This window comes from Gopherus evgoodei, chromosome 4 (assembly GCF_007399415.2).
Source record: "Gopherus evgoodei ecotype Sinaloan lineage chromosome 4, rGopEvg1_v1.p, whole genome shotgun sequence".
Taxonomy (NCBI): Eukaryota; Metazoa; Chordata; order Testudines; family Testudinidae; genus Gopherus; species Gopherus evgoodei.
This window is the reverse complement of record NC_044325.1, coordinates 133,718,442-133,736,069: the sequence shown is the minus strand read 5'-3', so window position 1 is coordinate 133,736,069 and position 17,628 is coordinate 133,718,442. Positions and strand designations below refer to the sequence as shown.

At 45.4% G+C, this 17,628-nt stretch overlaps 1 protein-coding gene across 1 annotated transcript in view; it reads right to left on the bottom strand.

Annotated features, from left to right (window-relative positions):
- The window catches only part of ARL8A (ADP ribosylation factor like GTPase 8A), a 37,000-nt gene extending 20,196 nt beyond the window's left edge, over positions 1 to 16,804 (bottom strand). The window contains exon 1 of the mRNA XM_030561170.1: positions 16,620 to 16,804. Coding sequence (XP_030417030.1) covers positions 16,620 to 16,742 — 123 coding nt within the window. The 5' untranslated portion in view covers positions 16,743 to 16,804. The remainder of the gene's footprint in view (positions 1 to 16,619) is intronic.
- Between the last annotated feature and the right edge of the window lie 824 nt (positions 16,805 to 17,628).

The following is a 17,628-nucleotide window of genomic DNA, read 5'->3' as shown; positions in this document are numbered from 1 at the left end:
TAGAGGGGAAGTGTGAAATTATAGGCTCTCTGGTCCTTTTTATGAAAGTGGAGAGCGTCTGGCCTCCAGTCTCTACTTTCTGGGCTAGTCTGCACTAGGGATGTAAAACAGTAAACCGATAAGATTAATGCTTATTGGTTAACCCACACTAACAGTTAGCCCCAGCCGCATGGTATCAAGGTACAATTTCCACACATCACATGTTTTGGCCGGGAATTTCCTTTTTTTTTTTTTTGGAGAATTAATACTTGTAAAGAGATTACCACTTCTTCCTAACCCTTGTAAGAATTGTTGGATTTTAAAAAACCACCACCTCTTATTGCCGTACACATTTGGTGACAAGCCAATACCCCTAACTTGTCTTTAAATATCAGGGACTCTCCAATTTCAGGGGTGAACATACCCTAATAGCAAGCAGCAGCTAGAGTAACTACCTGCTTAGGGCATCTAATCCCGAGCATGCAAAAATGAACAGTCTGGGCTGAAGGCATGAGAAAGGTCATCAGGTTCCCCTCTGCCACAGAACTTGGAAACTGCAAAGCAGCAACTCTGACTGCAGCCCTGATCCTGGACATCTAATACATTCATCACAAGTCCTGGTTCTGCTTCCACAGAGTTTACCAACAACAGGCAGGGCAGACTCTTTGAGGATTGTTTACAAAGGAAAGATGGTCTTGTGGTTAAGGCACTGGATTTGGACTCTGGATGTCTGGATTCAATCCCTGCATCTGACAACTCCTTATGTAACCTGGGACATGTCACTTTATTTCTCTGCCTTATTGGTAAAAAGTGTGAGGGGGGAGGATGATATTTTTTTCCTCTCCCGCCCTGTCTGTTTGTCTTGTCTATTTAGATTTTAAACTCCTCAGGGCAGGGACTGTCTCTGACTATGTCCAGCCTCATCCCTGTTGGGGTCTCAACATGCTGCTACCATAGCTAAGACTTTCTCCGCTTCTGCAGCCTACTATTATTATAAATAATACACTCTGGAGAAGGAGTAATGGCCTTGGCTAAGGTAGTTCTCTGATCCTGAGGAATTTATAAAATCTACATGCTTCCCGGACCCATTCCGTCTCTGTGCTCCTTAAGAATGTATAACCCTCACATAATCTTAGCAAGGAACCCTGCTGACTTCATACACTCTACAGTGCTCCAAATTCTCAGAAAATAAAGATATAGTGAAAGGCTCCAAAATTAATCCACCTAATTTACCATGAAAGCTACTATTTCCATTGCCTACACCATTCTTGGCATCCTAAGATTGCAAGCAAGGAATCCAATCAGTGCAAGTTATGGGAATAGTTTCAGTGATCTGGGAACTGGACTAAGACCAAATACATTTCAGAGAGGGGCCACCGCACGGTAACTTTTAATCATAGCTGACCTAGCCTAGACTTGCTCAGCATAGAGGTGGTGAAAGAGTATGTATATTCCTTCATCAAGACCGTGAGAAAGTAGAAGTGATGGTTCTTGAGACTCTATGCTTTTAAGGTCTGAGACCCTCTATTATTAGTCTGCAGACATCTAACATACTTTTGGCATTACTGTACATAAAAATAGTCTCCTTTTTTTAAGGTTACTTCTTTCAAATGAGACCACATATATGAAAGAGGAAAGCCCCTCCAGCTGACACCCACTAAGCGAACACAGCGAAAGATCAAAGCCACTCCAATTTAAAAAAAAACAAAAACCAAAACACTCCACTAGCAGAATTCTACAAAAACAATTATTATAGCATGCACTTCAACAATAGCGCTACTGCTGCATTTGGCACCATTACTACAGTACCCTCCTCAAAGAGGCTGAATGTGAGGAGTAAATGGAAGTCAGGCATTTTCTTAAACGCTTTATCTTTCAACTTTTTTCATAGCATTCTTCAGTATAAACTTTGTATGTAACGGTGGACAGTGAATATCAGTTTTAACCTTCAATGCTGCAGGCCTGTAAGAAACAAGAACTCACACATGGCTATTGCAGCAAGGATACAACTGCCCACCATCACAGATGGTCTCATGTAACTTAATTATTTTAGTTGTGAAAGACACAGTTAATGCTGCAACAAAACTCTTACACATACACATGTACATGCCTCACTCATTCTTAACATTTCAGCTTCAGCCCAAAGGTGAAGTTTGGGGATGATCCATTCAGCTGATGAGTTATCCAAGCAGGGACATATGGATTCAGTGTGGGGAAAAAAGTAAAGTGAAGATTTTTTTTTAAATAGACCAATTTTAGTCTCCCAAGCCCATATCTCGGCACTTAAGAGACCCGATTTTCAGAACTGCTGAGCACCCAGCCATTCCCAGAATATTTCCACCAACAGAAGTTGGTCCAATAAAAGATATCACCTCACCAACCTTGTCATTCCTAGAAGAGCAAGTTGTGTGAGCACCCTGGTATAACAGACAGGGAGCAATGTTTGCTCCCTCCTTGTTACAGACACCACTAACCAGCTGTAAATTTACCACCATTTGCCTCCCCTTAGGGAGGCTCAGCTTAGACAGCTGAGCGCCATTTCCAGGGAGCTGCCTAAGTCTCTCCCACTGAGGTGACAGATGCAGAGGTCAAATGATTCACCTGAGGCTGCAGTGAATTACTGACTCAGACAGCATCCTCCTGGCTTCTCTTTCTGTGCTCACAGGGTGCCTCTGAAGGTCATCACCTGTGTGAAGCTTAGTCAGTTGTGGTCTGACTTGCAACAGATGCTAAACACCTGCAGCTCCTAGAGACTTCCAGTGGAGCTCTGAGCGCTCAGCACTTTGGAAAAATCAGGACTTCTGCAGACAGCTGAGTTTCATGGCTATTTCTGAAGAGAACAAAAGCATCTATGCAACACACTTGTATGTGGTGGGTTAAATCTGAAGCAGGACTGAAAGCATGCTACCAACACTCTCTGGTCTAGGGAACTACACTATAGAAGATTACACCAGAGCCACTGCCCTTACATAGTGATCCCATGTGACAAGTCCTGGTCAGCTTCACTTTGCTGATCCTGCTGAGGAGGGACAAGAACAAAGTGTAGGTGAAGCAAAACCAGGCTGGGGTGCTCCAATACTGCAAGGCACATCTGGAGTAAAAGAAAGAGGTGTGGATTACAGTCCCCCTTCCCCTGCTCTGGCTGAAAACTAGAGAAAAATGTAGCTCATCACATTTCTCCAGTGAATGAAACTGACCTAGATGACATTAGTTACATGGTCCTACTCTGCTCAGGAAGCGATCTGGAAAAATGTGGCCTTTAACGAAGGGAAGGATCAGAGGGTGGAGAAAACAGACCAAGTGAGGAAAAAAGAAGTGAATTACTTTGGCACCAATTGTATCTGAATTTTATTCAGTTACAGATTTAATGGAGCAAGTTGACTCCAAAAGAAAAACAAAGCCTCCTCAAGGGTTAGAATCATCATTTGAAAAGGGTTAGGATGAAAGAACATAACATAAAAACCAGCCAGACTGGATCCGACCAATATCCATCTAGCCCGGTATCCTGTCTCTCAACAGCGGCCGAAAATGAAATCACTAACACTCCCAACTAGAAATGATTTTATTAATCCCTCACCACAAGTTACGGCAGCTTTCCAGGGAGCTTCCAGTTTTTGGCCAGCAAGCCAGCCTTCTCAAGAGTAACAAGAGCCCTTCAATGTGGTATTTCAGCCACGTACACATAGACACACCCTGCCACACATCTCGTGTGGTCAAACACGGCTCTATTAAAACAAGGTTTTATAACTGGGTTCCAATACGGCTGAGTATAGCATACTTCTCCCTGTACTGGGTGAACAGATTAAAAAAACAAACCTGCAAGTAAAAACCTGAGATTTACTATAACACGACAGTTTACACAGCATTTTTTCTAAAAGCAACTGCTTGGGACCATAGTATGGCTCTATCTGTTTAAAGTGGGTTCAGAGAGATGCAGTGGGTGGAGTATTATCTTTTATTGGACCAACTTCTGCTGGAAAGAGACACATGCCTTAAGCATCTTTCTTGCTAGCAGAAGTTGATCCAATAAAAGATATTCAGTCACCCACCTTGTCTCTCATATACCCTGGGACCAACACAGCTACAGCACCACTGCAAACAGAAAATGGTTTCAGAGTTACAAGCTCTTATAGCAGCACTATGCAGCAAAAGTCATGGCCTGAGCAGGGTCTCCGTGGGTCTTGGTTTGAGGGGAAGCATGGAAGATTCATATCATCTGTAAATACTGACTCCGGTTTAGTCAATAGCTCAGGAGCAGCAACACACCATGGACTGTAATTTGTCATAAAAGTTCCTAGTCCCAAGGGAAATATAGTCTAGACTGACTGAAGTGAAGGTTTGGAGGGGCAGGGGAAGCTGTTGCCTTACAATATGAAAGAGTAACTGACAGAGATTAGCTTCTTCCTGAGAGGTACGTTTTCAACACTGGAGCCAATAATTTCTCCCCTAGACTGCATACCAAGTATTTTCTAGATCCTGCTCTGCATGGATACCTATTTTAGCCCACCGAATCATGTGACTACGCCTCAGCCAATAACAGTTTGTACAGTAACAGTGTCCACCTTCTTGGATTTGGACAGGTGACAATGTTTCATCACTGTCCTTCACAGCCACTCTGCTGTTTGCATTTGCAACAGGGTCCAGCAAGCTCTGGTGTGCAGGGACTATTGAGACCAGTGAATGTACTTTTGCACTTTTACTACTTTCTCCATTCTGGAGGCATTGGGGAGCCTGGGGGTCGGTGGCAGGCAAGAGGTGGGTTGCATTAGGTGTGAAATTCACTGACTATCAATCCCCTTTTAGTTTAAAGGCTGTAAAGATGAATCAAATCAAAGCAGATGTATTTCTTAAATAATCTACAGAAGCTTTAACGTTTCTACTTAATGTTATTTCCAGGAAGTTAGGACAATTAGGAGAGAGGAACATGTTCTGGATACAAGTCAAAAGAAAAAGCCAGCAGATTTAAACCCTACATTTAGTTTCAACATGTGTCATTTTACAATAAATGGAGTTCTGCTTTAAGTTAATTTGTATTCCCCCTGCAGACAAACTGTGCTTCACAGAATGAGAAAAATGAAGACGCAAGAGTGAGAGACTGGGCTGATGGGAGGATGTTGAGTCTTGAGAGAATCTCAGGCCATGTCTACATCTAAAATTTTGCAGCGCTGGTTGTTACAGCTGTATTAGTACAGCTGTATAGGGCCAGCGCTGCAGAGTGGCCACACTTACAGCAACCAGCGCTGCAAGTGGTGTTAGATGTGGCCACACTGCAGCGCTGTTGGGCGGCTTCAAGGAGACCAGCTTCGCCGCGGTTTGCTCTCGCGTTCCCGGAGCCACCCTGCAAACCGCAGGGAAGGAGACCTGCTTGCTCGGGTTCCGGGAACGAGAGAGCAAACCGGGAAAGGAGACCAGCTTCGCCGCGGTTTGCTCTCGCGTTCCCGGAGCCACCCTGCAAACCGCAGGGAAGGAGACCTACTTGCTCGGGGTTCCGGGAACGAGAGAGCAAACCGGGAAAGGAGACCAGCTTCGCCGCGGTTTGCTCTCTCATTCCCGGAGCCACCCTGCAAACCGCAGGGAAGGAGAACCGCTTGCTCGGCGGTTCGGGGAACGAGAGAGCAAACCGGGAAAGGAGACCAGCTTCGCCGCGGTTTGCTCTCGCGTTCCCGGAGCCACCCTGCAAACCGCAGGGAAGGAGACCTGCTTGCTCGGGGTTCCGGGAACGAGAGAGCAAACCGGGAAAGGAGACCAGCTTGATTACCAGAGGCTTCCTCCTTCCACGGAGGTCAAGAAAAGCGCTGGTAAGTGTCTACATTGGATCACCAGCGCTGGATCCTCTACACCCGAGACAAAACGGGAGTACGGCCAGCGCTGCAAACAGGGAGTTGCAGCGCTGGTGATGCCCTGCAGATGTGTACACCTTCAAAGTTGCAGCGCTGTAACTCCCTCACCAGCGCTGCAACTTTCTGATGTAGACAAGCCCTGACAAAGTTGGAGAAGCACTGGGTTACTTCAGGCAAACAGTGTTTGTTTTCTCAACTGTCTCCCACTTCTTTATATGCCGGCCACAGGCCTTGTCTCCATGCTGAAGAGTTCCATTGTTTATTTAAATGAGATTTCAAATTTCATTCATTTTCAAGTCTCCCTAATTCAAGGCTTTTCAATCTGGCTGACTGTGGACAACAGGCAGGAAACCAGTCTAGTTCAGCAGGGGACAGAGGAAGAGACAATGCAAAGAAAAGGAAAGGAGGGAAAAAAAATGAGAAGACAACAGGAAAAGCTCCTATACAGCCCTGCCACCAGTACAAATTCATCATTGGAGCTCTGAGTAAATGGCAGGTTGCTCCTGGACAAGTCACTTGCCTACCTTCCTCCCTGCTCTTTTGCAACTTTCAGCTTGCCCATAGGAGCACCTGGAGCCTGGCTGCAGAAAGCCACCAATGCCATGCCATCCTCGCCCACATGCCCTCGCAGCACATGTTCCCTGATGGAGCAAAAACACGGCAGAGCCAGAAGACATTAAGGATCAGATACAGAAGAAAGGAGAGGGGCAGCATGTGTGTAACTGAAGCATGGAACAAGGAACACTAGAAGAGAGACAAGGAGGCGCAAATGCACAGCAAGAAAGATTCCAGCAGGTAACGGTAGAGACCCATGACCCAAATCCAGCTTGTCACATCCTTATGGCCCTCTTCTGAATCCTTAGTTCAAAATGCAGCACTAATTTCAATGGCCAAGATTACAGTTATTGATGTTTGCACTTTTCTGGGATTTCATAAACAAGCTGGAACTTAGTATCAGCTTTCCTTAATTAAAACAATTAAAATATCTCTGTTATTTGTTACTAGTGGGAGAGATTGGGGACTGCCCTCTCAGGGTGTCTCCAGAATAGGATAAAAGGGTTTTTTTCCCCCTCAGCTAACGTATTAAAAACCCTTTTATCCTACTTTATAGATAACTTTGGATATCAGTGCAGGGAGCTTCCCCCTTCACCCATGAAAAACACAACATCAACAGACTATTTCAAGCAAAATGCATTATCTGGGTTCTATTCAAGATATCATCTAGACTGCTTACACTTGCCTATTCCTCACATTATCCCTGTGCAGGGCTGTGCCAAGGCATACAAATGAGAATCTGAAAATTTCAGATTTAGGTGCACTGCATATTATTAACCCACCTCAGAACATGGAGGGTGCATCACTTGACAATTAGAGAAGGGAAACTTGGACTCAGAAATTCTGGCTTCTATCTGAACTCTGCCACTGACGGGTCATATGAACTCCGTGCTTAATATTTCTTTTTGCATAACAAAAACAACATATATGGACATTGCAGGGAGCTGGGAAAACTTATCAGCGGACATCAAATTGGGTGGGCTCACCATAGCAAGGCAAGACAGTGAATTCAAGCTTTCATTTAAAAAAGGATCACTAGCAACCTGATTGCAAAGATAAAGCTTCAAAATAGGAGCTGATACAGTTGTCTGATGTCTGCTGACGACCTGAAATAGCAGCTCACAGGTGCAAACTTCCCTTATTCAAATCAAATAACTGGGGTGTTAATTCTGATACCTAATAATATTAAACATCACTGTTACCTAATCGTTCCTTATAAAAGCACAGAAGAAAGAGGGACACAATTTGTACAGCAGCTCATTTTGTTGTCTGGAACGGCCTGGGGTGCAGTTTGGGGGAGGGGGGGAGCAATCTAAAATCTCAAACATTTAAGGTATTTTGAAGTCTCTGGATACAACTGAGCAACATTATTCTTCAAATCTGGGATCAGGGAAATCCAGATTTAGGCCTCAACCCACCAGTAATTTATGAAAAGAAAACATTACACATGATGAGCGACCTTACCACAGTCTAAGGTGGCTCTACACAGGGTTTCCAGCAGCAAGAGAAGGTAATGAACAGCCATTAAAGTGATCCACACATGAGTCCATTTTAAAGAAAAGAGAGCCTATTCAAATGTGGGGAAGTTCTCTGGCCTGTGTTATGCACGTGGTCAGACTAGACGGGTCCCTGTCTTGCCTTGGAATCTATGACTCTGAGCCCTGTGGTAAAAACACCAAGCTCCAGATGTTGAAATCCCATCATTCCATGTTGTGTCAATGCTTCCAGCAGTTTTACTGATCTTCCTCAGAATGGGACACAAAGGATCCTAACTCCACTGGGAAGAAACCATTTGGACAAGATGAAGGGGACAGAACAGATCTAAAACATTCATATATTTTTTTTAAAACAAAACAACAGTGTTTGCGCTAGCAATCTCCCTTGGAGGACACATTAATACAAACTGGAAAATTTCTCAGTCCTTAACTGAAAGGAGGGTTGAAGCTTTAACAAAAAAACCCAACCCTTTTTCTTCCAAGTGTGTCTTATGCATTTGAGTTAAGTGTCAAAGTCTGAAGACAATTTAAATCCCCTCTCAGTAAAATTTTACTTGTGTACCTATTGCCAAGTCAGCTAGTTTTCCAATTGTCCACAGTCTCTCCAAGGAAAACAGGGTACGCACGACTTGAATTTCTCATGAAAGCCAATCAGAATTTGTTTTGCAAAACCTTTCGGACCTTCTTTACAAATACTACTTTGAACCTCAACTCCCCCCAGCCAGGTAAGAAAAGACAGTTGGCATGGCAAAGAACAGACTATATTTGAAGGTGAACTGCATCCTTTCCATTCCAGACAAGCTAGAACAAGCCTTCTTAACAGAACAGGAGCAGCCAGCAAACCTTTCGCCTGCTGGACACAGAAGATAGCTGAGGAGGTAGCGCCTGCCTCCTGTCTCCACCTGCTGGAAGGGAAGACAGCTCCACTCATCTGAGCTGCCACAGCAGACCAACTATGGCCTTGAAATCAAATATAGGTCTATCGCATCTTATGCTGGCTTATGTTCTGCAGTCAGCGCGTAAAGCGAAAATTGCATATAGTCAAAATTACACTGAATATAATGGCGGGCGGAATCACCTGCAGTACAGGTACAGTATTAAAATTGTTATTTCTCTTTTTTTTGTTTTTGCTGATCGCATAAAGCTGAAATTGCACATGTTAAATGTGCATAAGATGCGACAGATCTGTAAGATGCAACTGTCTCTAATGGCTTGCACTGGTGCAGCTGTGCCCCGGACTAAAATCCTAGAGTAGACAAGGCCTTAGGAATGCCTCTGGTCCATCCCCCGCAGTTGCAAGTTTGGGAAAATTCTTCATGGCCTATTCTCCAGTTCTTATCCCAAGAAGCTCCATTCTCAAGAGCCATTTTGTAATAATTCATTACATAGAATTATAACCTTCCAGTATTACAGAATCACAATACTGACAGTATCAGAGGGGTAGCAGTGTTAGTCTGGATCTATACAAAGTGACAAAGAGTCCTGTGATACCTTATAGACTAACAGATGTATTGGAGCATAAGCTTTCGTGGGTGAATACCCACTTCGTCAGATGTCAGTACTGACAGTGTAATTAAAAAGTTGTGACTAGTTTTCCACTGTAAATCTGATTTGGGTCCTTACTCTACCAAAGAGCTTTACATTTCATATTTCACTTGCATGGTCTGGGTCAGAAGAGATTTTTGGTGATATCTAAGGTGAATAAGACAAGCTGTTTCTGAAGTACAGAACTTAGAATCATTTTCAAAAACTGAATTACAGCTACTTTCCCACAGCTTTTGTCACACCATCTCAAACACACCATGTTCCAGAAATTTCAAATGTGGTTTATTTAATAGTCCTTGACAAGACCTCATGCACAGGACTCTAAAAAGGCCAAGTGCTTTTTTTTTTAAGAGATACTTGCAATAGAATTTGGAATGTCCGAACAACCATTCAAGCCACTTTACTGATTTTGTCAAATGAACGGTGGACTTTAAAAACTCGGCTGGTACACACCTGTAGTGGATAACCCTGAGTTCAGACACCTGAACTACTCCACACTAAGGATGTTATAAGCTCCACTGGCATACATAACAGTTTGTAAAGCTGTTCACCAGCAAAGTGCACAATGGCCTTAAACCAGAGCATGGAGTATTTGATTTGAATGCTACTACAACAGAACCTCAGAGTTACGAATGCCTCGGGAATGGAGGTTGTTCTTCCAAGTGAACACTGACTTAATACAGCTTTGAAACTTTACAATGCAGAAAAGAAATACTGCTTTTAACCATCTTAATGAAAGAAACAGTTTCCTTACCTTGTCAAATCTTTTTTTTATGTTTTTTAAACTCTTCCCCCTCCATTTTTGTAGCAGTTTATGTTTAATACAGTATTGCACTGTATTTGCTTTTTTTGTGTGTCTGTCTCTGCTACTGCCTGATTGCACACTTCTAGTGTCAAATGAAGTGTGTGGTTGACTGTTGTGTTTGTAACTCTGAGGTTCTACTGGATAACACATTTGCTACATTGAATGATCGCAAAATACAGATAATTATAAAACAGAATAGTATATAAATTCCCATATGTTTATTTTATTATACATTTAACAAGCTGCAACATATAGGAAAAAAAACAGAGAGAAGTCGGGGTGGGGAACTGGCCATGATAACAGAAAATCAGCACCTTGAGCTGAGATTATCAAGTATACACATCACTCATGATACACCTGAAACATCTTGAAAGGATCTGAATAAAGCTCTTCAAGATGGAGGGTAGGAATACAAGGGTCATATAGAGAAACAGAGTTAAGGTTGTTTACACAAACTGGTCTTTGAAATTCTACTTTAATTCACAAATTTTAACAGCACCAAAGATTCTGATCTGAAAAGAAGATTGTTTTCCCTCCCAAAAACGCTGTGCCTTTGTCACCACACTGCCATCCCTTCTTTCAGCAATTCTACTCTAACAGCCATTGTTGCTGAGCAAGTTTTTCACCTGTTTGGAGACAAAACTAAACAAAAGATCTTGCCAGCCACAGGTCTCTACTGCCTTCCCAACCCACACACTTCAGATGTTACCTGAAAAATTAAGGATTTAATTACGATGACTATTCTGGAGCTGCCTGCTTGCTGGCAGCCATCTTGCAGACAAGATCTCATTTGATAGCTGCAGTCCCAGGTACATCTACACTTAAAACACTGCAGCTGCACCGCTGTCACGCTTCAGTGTAGGCACTACTTACACCGAAAGGAGGGGTTCTTTCGTTGACCTTGCACTGTCTACACTGGGAGCTAAGTCGACATAGTTATGTCTCTCGGGGCTGTGGATTTTTTGCACCCCCAGAGAGATGTAGCTACTCTGATATAAGTTTCCAGTGCAGACTGCTTCACTGAGGCACTTTCCATCTGGCCTTAGAGGTGAAACTTCATTTTCTTAAACAATTTTTTAACATATGTTTAGACTTCACTTATAAATGCTTTTGTTTTATAATGTGTGTAAGATATCATTTCCTCCTTTACTTATCTGGAAAGACACAACTATGGTCAGGTGCATGGGTTTCCCATGACATAACTAAGGCCATCACAAACTCCCAAAACAGAGCTGGAAGGATCGGGGGAGAATAAGAGCGGTGAAGTCATCCTACAGCTCTTGCTCCCTGCTTTGCCATGGTCTAAGTGCTGTAAATAGCTATTGGACATAAAATCAGCCTAAAAGGTTTTTTCAGAGGTTCTGCTTGTTCGAAATTCATGTCTTGTCCAGCCTGTTTTTCCTGGAAGCCATGAACAACTGGTTGGATAACATCAGATACCAGAACAGAAACGTAACTACTGAAAGGTGAAGAAGTTATTATATTTGGACTGTTTAAAATTGTTTTGTTTACACCTATTTAAAAAGGGACATTTCAACTTAATTACACAGGTCTGAAATATTTATTTACTTGATACTGTTAAAATTAACTTCTAAGAATCCCATAACAGAGCACATAAAGGCTCCCTATTTGACGGCACCATATGTAGTCAGTTTTCTTGATTGTGTGGGTAAATATTTTATATTTAAACAGGACACTTTAAGATCACACAAACCTTAGCAGGGGGACTCAAGGACAAGTGTAGTCTCAAATTATTTTTAATTCATGTTTTTTTTTGTTTTTTTGAACAACAAGCTCAACTAGATTTCAAGTTGACAATGTCCCTTTAACTCTAATGCCTGAATAATAATTTGTAGAGTGGGTAATTTTGTTAAAGATCCAATACCCCATTCCCTTCAGTAAAGAATTGAGAGCGCTCCCAAACCAGAGGTGACTGTCACGAAAAGAGACGACTAGACTTGACATTCCTGATATTTCTAAAATTAAACAGAAATATTTACATTTTAAAGCCTTCTTTATGCATCACAACCCCAACTCCTCTCTCTTCAAGTCACCTTTAGCATCAGACAAATAATCAGAGTCATTTTCAGAATGAGAAGTATTTGGTGCTTACAGCATAAGGTAGCTCTGATGTGGACACCACCACAATACTGGGCAGGAACTGGTCTGAGTCACAGTATTCTGTTTCTGCATTGCCTGTGTCAAGTGAGACCCTCCCTTCTCTGTATGATGGCTGCAAAGGGCAAGGGGGCTCAGAAATGGCTACAACATCCAAACAAACATTTCTGTGATTGCTAACAGAAGCGTTCGAACTACGTACTGGGCAGAACAAGCACAGTTTTGGGTTATTGCTGGTGCCGTTACCATTTTTCGGGAATAAACAATGTCTATAGTGATTGCTTTAAAGATTAAAGCTATCTGCCTCAGAAAAAGACATGTGGCACAGACCATAAAGGAAGTGGTAAGCAGACGTACCCCAGAGCTACTGCTGCACTTGCAAGAGATCCAAGTCTACTGGCCTCCTCTCAAGCTAGGATAATGGAGTTCTCAGACACTGTGGCAGCAATAAACTAAGGCCATGTCTACATCTAAAATTTGGCAGCGCTGGTTGTTACAGCTGTATTAGTACAGCTGTATAGGGCCAGCTCTGCAGAGTGGCCACACTTACAGCAACCAGCGCTGCAAGTGGTGTTAGATGTGGCCACACTGCAGCGCTGTTGGGCGGCTTCAAGGGGGGTTCCGGGAACGCGAGAGCAAACCGGGAAAGGAGACCAGCTTCGCCGCGGCTTGCTCTCGCGTTCCCGGAGCCACCCTGCAAACCGCAGGGAAGGAGACCTGCTTGCTCAGGGTTCCGGGAACGAGAGAGCAAGCTGGGGAAGGAGACCAGCTTCGCCGCGGTTTGCTCTCGCGTTCCCGGAGCCACCCTGCAAACCGCAGGGAAGGAGAACCGCTTGCTCGGCGGTTCGGGGAACGAGAGAGCAAACCGGGAAAGGAGACCAGCTTCGCCGCGGTTTGCTCTCGCATTCCCGGAGCCACCCTGCAAACCGCAGGGAAGGAGAACCGCTTGCTCGGCGGTTCGGGGAACGAGAGAGCAAACCGGGAAAGGAGACCAGCTTCGCCGCGGTTTGCTCTCGCGTTCCCGGAGCCACCCTGCAAACCGCAGGGAAGGAGACCTGCTTGCTCGGGGTTCCGGGAACGAGAGAGCAAACCGGGAAAGTGAGACCAGCTTGATTACCAGAGGCTTCCTCCTTCCACGGAGGTCAAGAAAAGCGCTGGTAAGTGTCTACATTGGATTACCAGCGCTGGATCCTCTACACCCGAGACAAAACGGGAGTACGGCCAGCGCTGCAAACAGGGAGTTGCAGCGCTGGTGATGCCCTGCAGATGTGTACACCTTCAAAGTTGCAGCGCTGTAACTCCCTCACCAGCGCTGCAACTTTCTGATGTAGACAAACCCTAAGCCTCATCAAGGAGGAAAGACACTGCTTTGCTGCTGCCTTTCTAATTCTGACCTCTGATCCATGAACTAGTATTGACTTTGAAAGAAGCCACCAGCTCCCCAAACACGGCACCACATCCACTCACCCTCTAGAAAAGATGGAGGAAGAATAAGGGAAATCAAACTGTGCTCTCCAAAATAAGGCACTGGGGGAATCAAACATAGCAAGGGCAAATCCTAGAGGAAGATGGGGATGCTTTCTTGCCAAAAAACACTATTCACAAGTGCGTGCTTTTGAGAACAATTCCATATGAGCAGCATTCCCATTGCTGACCTTTTCTTCAGCCAAGACTCCCAAAACATGCAGGTTTGTCTTTGCTCCCAGATGAGTTTTGCTGTTGTAGCAGTTTGTGTAGAGCTGCATGGTGCAGCCCGGCAGATCAAGTGGCACCGTTCGGGTGCTATTACTCAGAGAAACTAGCAGTGCATCCCTGTGGCCATATCTGCAGCTGCCCTCCACAACCTGCCTCAGACAGGACAGTCTGAGTGTTACAGTATTTAAGAACCTAGTCTCATTAATATTACATTACAAGCAAACAGAATTGATAATTTCACTCAAGCTGGGTGTTTACTAAGCCTAACGTAGCTCAGGAGCATGGGACCCTAAGAGAAAGGGTCACCATATGCTGCAGTGCCCAGGAGGGAAGATGCCAGATGGCCACCTTGGAGACCAAAGGCTTCTGTTTATCCAGTGCAGTGAAAGCTCTTCCGCACTACCCCAGAGATTCATCCCGGGCATAGAAAGGACCATTTCTACACAGAAAGGGGACTCAAGCCCTCTGGCCAATCAGTCTTTGGCTATCAACAAGAATGTCAATGTTAAGGGTGTCTGCTAAGAACAGACCACCAACTAACGCCAGATAGCAGCAATTTTAAATTGCTACCACTAACCTGGGAGAGGACCAAAACAATAACAAGATGTGAAAGCTTCCACTCCCCATTCACAATTCTTTATACCACCTAGACCTTGCCATTTCCAGTCACTTCAGCTAATGTTACATCATGAACTACAAGATAGTACAACTACATTACTACAAGGTATTTCTCTCCAACCTCAATTAATATCACAAAGGCCCTGGATGGCATGATACACAGTCAGCGAAAATAGGAAGTAGGTTGTGAACCCTGTTGGCAGACTGCTAGAGAGAGCGGGTGTTTGGTTACTGAGATCAAGAGGGTGCACTGATCAAGACCCATGGAGAGTACCATGCATCAGGCCCACAGGTCTGTACAGGACACTGCTAAATCAGTTGCCAATGACAGAGCAGCTCTTCCAAAGAGAAGCCTACAGAAGCCTCTATCTTGCCATATTGCCAGCTGGTGTTGCTATGGCTTCAGCATACAGAAACAAACAGAATTAAATAAATTAGACAGAATATTTGATGGGCTTAAACCTCCCACAAAACACACCATGACTCTACATTTGCAGACATCATGAATGTTACCCCTACCCTTAGCTACCAACAAAAGGATATGAAGGACCCCCTAAATACCTTGCTCAGGATTGCATTACAAACCTGCAGTTCCTCTATGCGGCGCTCCATCAAACCATACTGAAATTGCCATGACTTATTTCAACTGGTCAAAAAAACCTCTTTGAAGTAGTGCATGACTAGTGTTATTTATAAACTTATCTGCAACAGGAAATATTCTATAGCATGAATCCCCTTTGAAAATGAAATAAAACAGGCAGCCACAACAAAGCAAGCTACCAGCCAAGGAAACTCAGATTCTGGCTCTGCCCCTATCTCGAGCCAGGTGGGAGGAAAGGCTTTTGATAGAGGATAGGTTCAGACTTCTGAAAGATATGGGGAGGGGAACAAGCTGGGCCAGCCACTTCAGTCGCTTCTACCTTCCTCTGCTGACAAAACTACTTAGCATTCTGAGGAGATGCCTTGTGATTCTGGCCTGTGCCATGCTGCAATCCTCTTTCCAGGAAGAAAGAAGATAGGACAGGCTCCAGTTTAAAGAAAACAATCAAACCCTACAGATCATTTCATACTAAAGCAATAGCATAACCCACTACATTCTATAGGTTTCATCCAGATTGTTTAAATATGCACATACAGTATATCTATATTCCCTATCCATTTAGTTACCCACGTGCTGTCAAAGGCTTTATTCTCCTTCCTAAAATGCATGCTGAAGCCATTACTGCAGAAAACAACCACCCAGGCCTCAATAAATCAGATCTTTCCATTTGGGAAATTCTCTATTACGAGGATTGTGCTGCTGTCCTCGGACTCTGTATTGAAAAATTAGCCACAAAAAACACTATTTACAAAAAACACTACCCACAGCAAAACTACACCCACCCTGAAGAGCCAGCAAAGCTTTCTGGCTGCCATCCCCTGCTAAGGGTGGTATTGATCCGAGGGGATGGAGATGAAATTACCATCCATCACAGGGGATGAGAAAGTCTTCCTCCCCACCCCACCGCCCAGGGCTGTATCTCCGGGTAGGCTGTCACCCCCACCCCCCAAAAAGCATCCAAAGCAACACCCACCCGGGTGACACACCACGATGCCCCCACACAGCCCAGGGGCCCCAGCCCAGCAGAGGGTTTTTCCCCAGCACACACACGTTGCACAAATGCACAAACCCTGCCCCGCCCCGACAACCCCGCTCCCCCCAGGCGGGCAGGCAGACCCCCTGCCCCTTCCGCCCCCCCGGCAGCCCCTTCAGACACACAACCCCTCCCATCTCCGCCCCCTCCGCCCAGGCAGGCCGCCCCCTCAGATAGGCGCCCCCCCGGGCACCCCCCAGACAGGCAGACTCCCTGCCCCTTCCCACCCCCCCCCCGGCAGGCCCCTCAGACACCCCCCCCCCGGCAGCGGCGGCCCGCGGGCCGGAGCCAGCAGGGCGGTTGCCCCCGGGCCGGGCCGGGCCGGGCCGCTCACCGCGATCACGTTGACGAAGGTGGTCTTGCCCGAGTACTGCAGCCCCACCAGGGTGAGCTCCATCTCCTCCTTCCAGAACAGCGCCCGGAACCAGTCCAGCAGCTTGGTGAACAGCGCCAGCATCCTGCCCCTGCGCCGCGCGCCGCCCGGCTCGGCTCGGCTCGGCTCGCTCTGGGTGGGGCCGCTCCGCGCGCCTCTGGCCCGGCCCGGCCCAGGGAGCAGACTCCGGGCCCCGCCGCCGCTGCCGCCACCGCCCCCTGCGGGCGGGAGGCCCCGCTGCACCCAGGCGGCACGGACACGTCCCCCAGCCCAGCCCAGCCCCCTCCGAGGGCCGGGCCTGGCCCTCCCCTGCCAGGGCCTAACCCCCCCGGGGGCCGGGCCTGCCTCCTTACACTATTCTGAGCCCGCAAGGGGCATGTAAGATGAACAGGAATCATTTGAGCAGAAGCTCATTTACTACTGCTGAAAGACAAGCGTGTGTTCACTGAAAGGAAAGAAACTTAGTATGTGCATCACCCTGCGGATTCCAAAGTACCTGCTCTAGTTAAGGTTAAAAACAATTTCCATTCTGTGGTGTCAGTCATTATAAGCTGCCTTTGTTTTCCGAGACAAAGGCCATTTTGTTTTCAGAATTGCTGCAGCCAGTGAGAGGAGGAAATTCCTGCTCTCTTTCATGGAGACTTTAAGAAGTAATCTGGGGCTGTAAGCATAGAATTGCTTATTTGACTCTAACACTGTAGCTCTTTCACATGCTGTGGAAAAAGCCACACATTTTGGCCAAAGTTTCCCCAATGAGAGTTTCTGCCTGAAGAGGAACTTGTTTTTGGAAGGAGTTTGAAAAGATTTTGCTCACCTCTTAAATGAGCATGTGCAGCATAGGGACCATCTCTGTACTAAATTTCAGATTCCATACCCCAAATCACAACAACACTAGGGCTGTTTTAAAAAAAAGATTACCAAGATTGTTACAATGGCAAAGTGTATCACATTCTTCAGACCCACAAGTAGT